Genomic DNA, 3,313 nt, shown 5'->3' on the forward strand with positions numbered 1-3,313 from the left:
CGGCTCCCCACTGGCCGCCCGGAGCCCTGGGGGTGGGGAGACGTCCCAGCCCCCCGTGGCAAGCGGCGCCCTAGCCCGGCAGGCCCGGCACCCGGAAAGCAGGCTTTCTCAGTGTCTTTTATTAAGCTAGAGACAGACGACAGCAACGCGTCGCCGGCAGAGCCCGGCCGGGCACCACTGGAGGCCGGTTGTGCTGTGCTGTGTGCTCCTCTCCGCAGCGCCTGCAGGCCCAGCTCTGGCCAGGCGGGGCTCTCAGCAGAGCAGGGCCCTCTCCTGAGACCCGTCAGCGGCCTGAGCCGCGGGGGGCCCTAGAGAGGCAGCTTCAGCCCCCGGCTCTCCCACCGGCAGCCCTTCTTCCACAGTGGGTGCTCCGGGTGGGTGAGCCCAGCCCCAGGGCAGCTGAGGGCTGGCTGCAGGGCCCTGGGCTTCCTCTAGCCTTGGGGTGTGAGGCCACGGCCGGCGGGCGTCACTGCAGGGCTCCCTGGCCTGGAAGCATCCTCCACCTCAGGGGCTTCTGCTGGGTCCCGCGGGTCCCGCCTCTCTGGGGCCGGGACATCCCTGGGTGACAGCCAGCCCACAGGAAGGTGTGACGGCGCTTCCTGCGGGTTCCCCAGCCCCGTGCAAGACTTGCTGGCACAGGCCACCCAGAAGCTGTGCACGCGTGTCCTCCTGTCCGGGCGGAGGGCGTCCGTCAGCCCACGCCCCTCCGAAGGGCCTCTCCCCTGCAAACCAGCACCGTCCGAAAGTCCTCGGTGGGCAGATGGCCGCGGGGGGCTGCTCCTCTCTCACTGAAGGTCACAGCCTGAGGCCGCAGTTCCAGGACGGCGCTCTCCGGCCCCTCGGGACGCTGCCGTGGCCCAGCAGAACCTCGGGCGGCCTGGAGCCGGCCACCGGGCAGGGAGGACGGCAGCCGCGGGCAGGGGAGAAACGCGCGTCTGAGGACGAGAGAGAGAACGTGAATTATGAGCACCCACTGCTCGGAGCAGCACGGCGCTGTCGGGGCCGCTCCCTGCGCCCCGGCGAGCTCCCCGGCAAGGGCTCGCTCGCCTGCCCGCCTGCCGCATCCCAAGCACCTCCCGGGCGCCCCCCGCCCAGCAGGCGCCTCTGGCCGCCGGGGAAGCTGGACGACCACGCTCCAGACCAGAAGCCACAGGCCCAGGAGATTAAGTCACCGCACAGTGAGTAAGCATCAGATGAGCTTAAAAACTACGTTAAATTGATTTTAATTTATTATTAACTTAAAAAGTAGGCTAAAACCAGAACAGAACTCCTCGGCATTCCTTTGCGGAAGGTGTGACGTGGGGGGTGCTTAGCCAGAGGCCTGCGGGACGGGTGAGAGCTGGCCAGGGGTTGGCCACGGCGGGGTCCGGGCAGCGGGCGCCAGAAACGGGGCTTGGGCGCCAGCGCAGGGAAAGGGGCCCAGGGCCCCCAGCCCCCCCCAGCCTCCCTGGCACACTCGGCGAGCTTCCCCCCCCGGAACAGGCCGGGGTGCGGGCTCACCTGGCCGGCTCGGCGGGCGCCCCTGGCCCTCAGGCGGGCAGGTGCTTCCAGGTGCTGACGAAGGCTGTGGGGATAAGCGAGTAGGGCACGGTGGTCACGCAGCTCCACGTGTCGGCCGTGGGGTCATAGCAGTCCAGGGTCTTACAGCGCTGGGTCCCGAAGTAGCCGCCCACCACGTAGAGCTTGTTGCCCGAGGCCAGGGCGTGGCAGGACATGCGCTTGGCCGTCATGTCCCCGATGCGCGTCCACTGGTTGGTCTCGCAGTCGAAGCGGTAGGCCGAGGCGGCCGTGAACTCCGTGTCGCCCCCCATGATGAAGATCTGGCTGCCCAGCACGGCCGCGCCGGTGTAGCGCCAGGGCTGGGGGCACTCGGCCTTGATGCCCCAGCGGTTCTCCGAGGGGTCGTAGCACTGGACCTTGGACACCATGTCCCGGTGGATGCTGGTCCCGCCGAAGACGAAGAGCTTCAGCTTGGCGCTGACCACCGCGGCGTTGCTGACGCCGTCCCTGAGCGGGGCCACCATGGTCCACCTGTTGGCCCCGGGGTCGTACTTCTCCACCTGCTTCAGGGACACGGAGGGGGAGGCCGGGAAGACGCCGGCCAGCGACGTGTGCCCCCCGACCACGTAGAGGCAGTTCTCCAGCTCCGCGGAGCCGTGGCCGAAGCGGGCGACCTGCATGGGCGCGGCCTTGGACCACTCCTCGTGGACGGTGTCGTACACCCACACGTCCTTGGAGACACCGTTCTCGGAGCCCCGGCCCCCGGTCACGTAGACCTTGCAGCCGATGGCCGAGGCGCTGAACTCCTTGCGCGGGCTGGGCAGGTCCGCCTTGGGGATGATCTCCTTGGCCTGGTGGTCCACCTGGTAGATCTTGTCGCACATGAAGGTCTGGCCGCCCAGGATGAGCAGCGTGTGGCCGGCCTTGCGCGGCCGGGCGCAGGGGCTGGTGACCACGCCGTCGTTCTGCAGGATCCGGGCCTTGCAGTGGACGGCCTCGTCCAGGATGAGCCTGGTGCGCTCGTCCCCCAGCAGCGGGGCCTCGCGGGCCACGGCCTCCTGCAGGCAGCGGGCCGGCAGCAGGGCCAGGCGCACACGGCGCAGCAGCTCGGGCAGGTGGGCGCGCCGCCCGGCCAGGTCGTGCTTGACCCACTGCAGGATGGCCTCGAAGACCGCCTGCTCGTCCTCCGTCTCCAGCTCGTCGCTGGACACGAGGTCCAGCAGCGTGTCCTTGGACAGGCTGTTGAAGTGCTCGCTGCGCCGCACGGCCTCGAAGTGCACCAGGCACATGCGCCAGGAGAACTCGTGCAGCCGGCGGCACTGGTGCGCGTCCGACAGCAGCATCATGCCCAGGCAGTTGGCGGGCACCAGGTGCTTCTCCAGGAACTCGGCGGCCGCGTCCCGCACGTCATGGAACTGCAGCATGTCGCCGGCCTCCAGCAGCGACTCCGCGTTCTCCTCGTTGATGGCGATGCGGGAGGAGTAGGCGAAGTCCAGCAGCAGCTCCAGCACCTCGGGGTGCAGGTTGTCCTGGAAGTTGACCGTGTCGTCCTGGCTCTCCCGCAGCCCGTGGCTGAACATGGCCTCGAAGTAGCGGCTGGAGGCGGCCAGCACGGCGCGGTGGCAGGGGAAGGCGCGGTCGCCGGCCCACAGCGTCACGTCGGTGAACATGCGGTGCTGGCGCAGCGTGTTGAGGTGAGCCAGCACGCAGTCGGGGTGCGAGGCCTTGTGGAAGAGGGTGACGTTCATGCAGCCCGCGCTGCCCCGCGACTTGCGGGTCTCGTGCACGCTGACCGACATGCTGGGCCACCTGC

At 69.2% G+C, this 3,313-nt stretch overlaps 1 protein-coding gene across 1 annotated transcript; it reads right to left on the reverse strand.

Moving 5' to 3' along the window:
* Positions 1 to 105: 105 nt before the first annotated feature.
* On the reverse strand, positions 106 to 3,302 carry KLHL25 (kelch-like family member 25). Its single transcript, XM_004693101.2, has 2 exons — positions 1,501 to 3,302; positions 106 to 935 (listed from the first exon to the last, which is right to left on the reverse strand). Exon 1 carries the CDS (start codon positions 3,297 to 3,299, stop codon positions 1,530 to 1,532), a length of 1,770 nt encoding a protein of 589 aa, XP_004693158.1. The 5' UTR covers positions 3,300 to 3,302; the 3' UTR covers positions 106 to 935; positions 1,501 to 1,529.
* Positions 3,303 to 3,313: the final 11 nt, after the last annotated feature.

Source organism: Condylura cristata, unplaced genomic scaffold (genome assembly GCF_000260355.1).
Source record: "Condylura cristata isolate star-nosed mole 26May11 unplaced genomic scaffold, ConCri1.0 scaffold00035, whole genome shotgun sequence".
Taxonomy (NCBI): domain Eukaryota; kingdom Metazoa; phylum Chordata; class Mammalia; order Eulipotyphla; family Talpidae; genus Condylura; species Condylura cristata.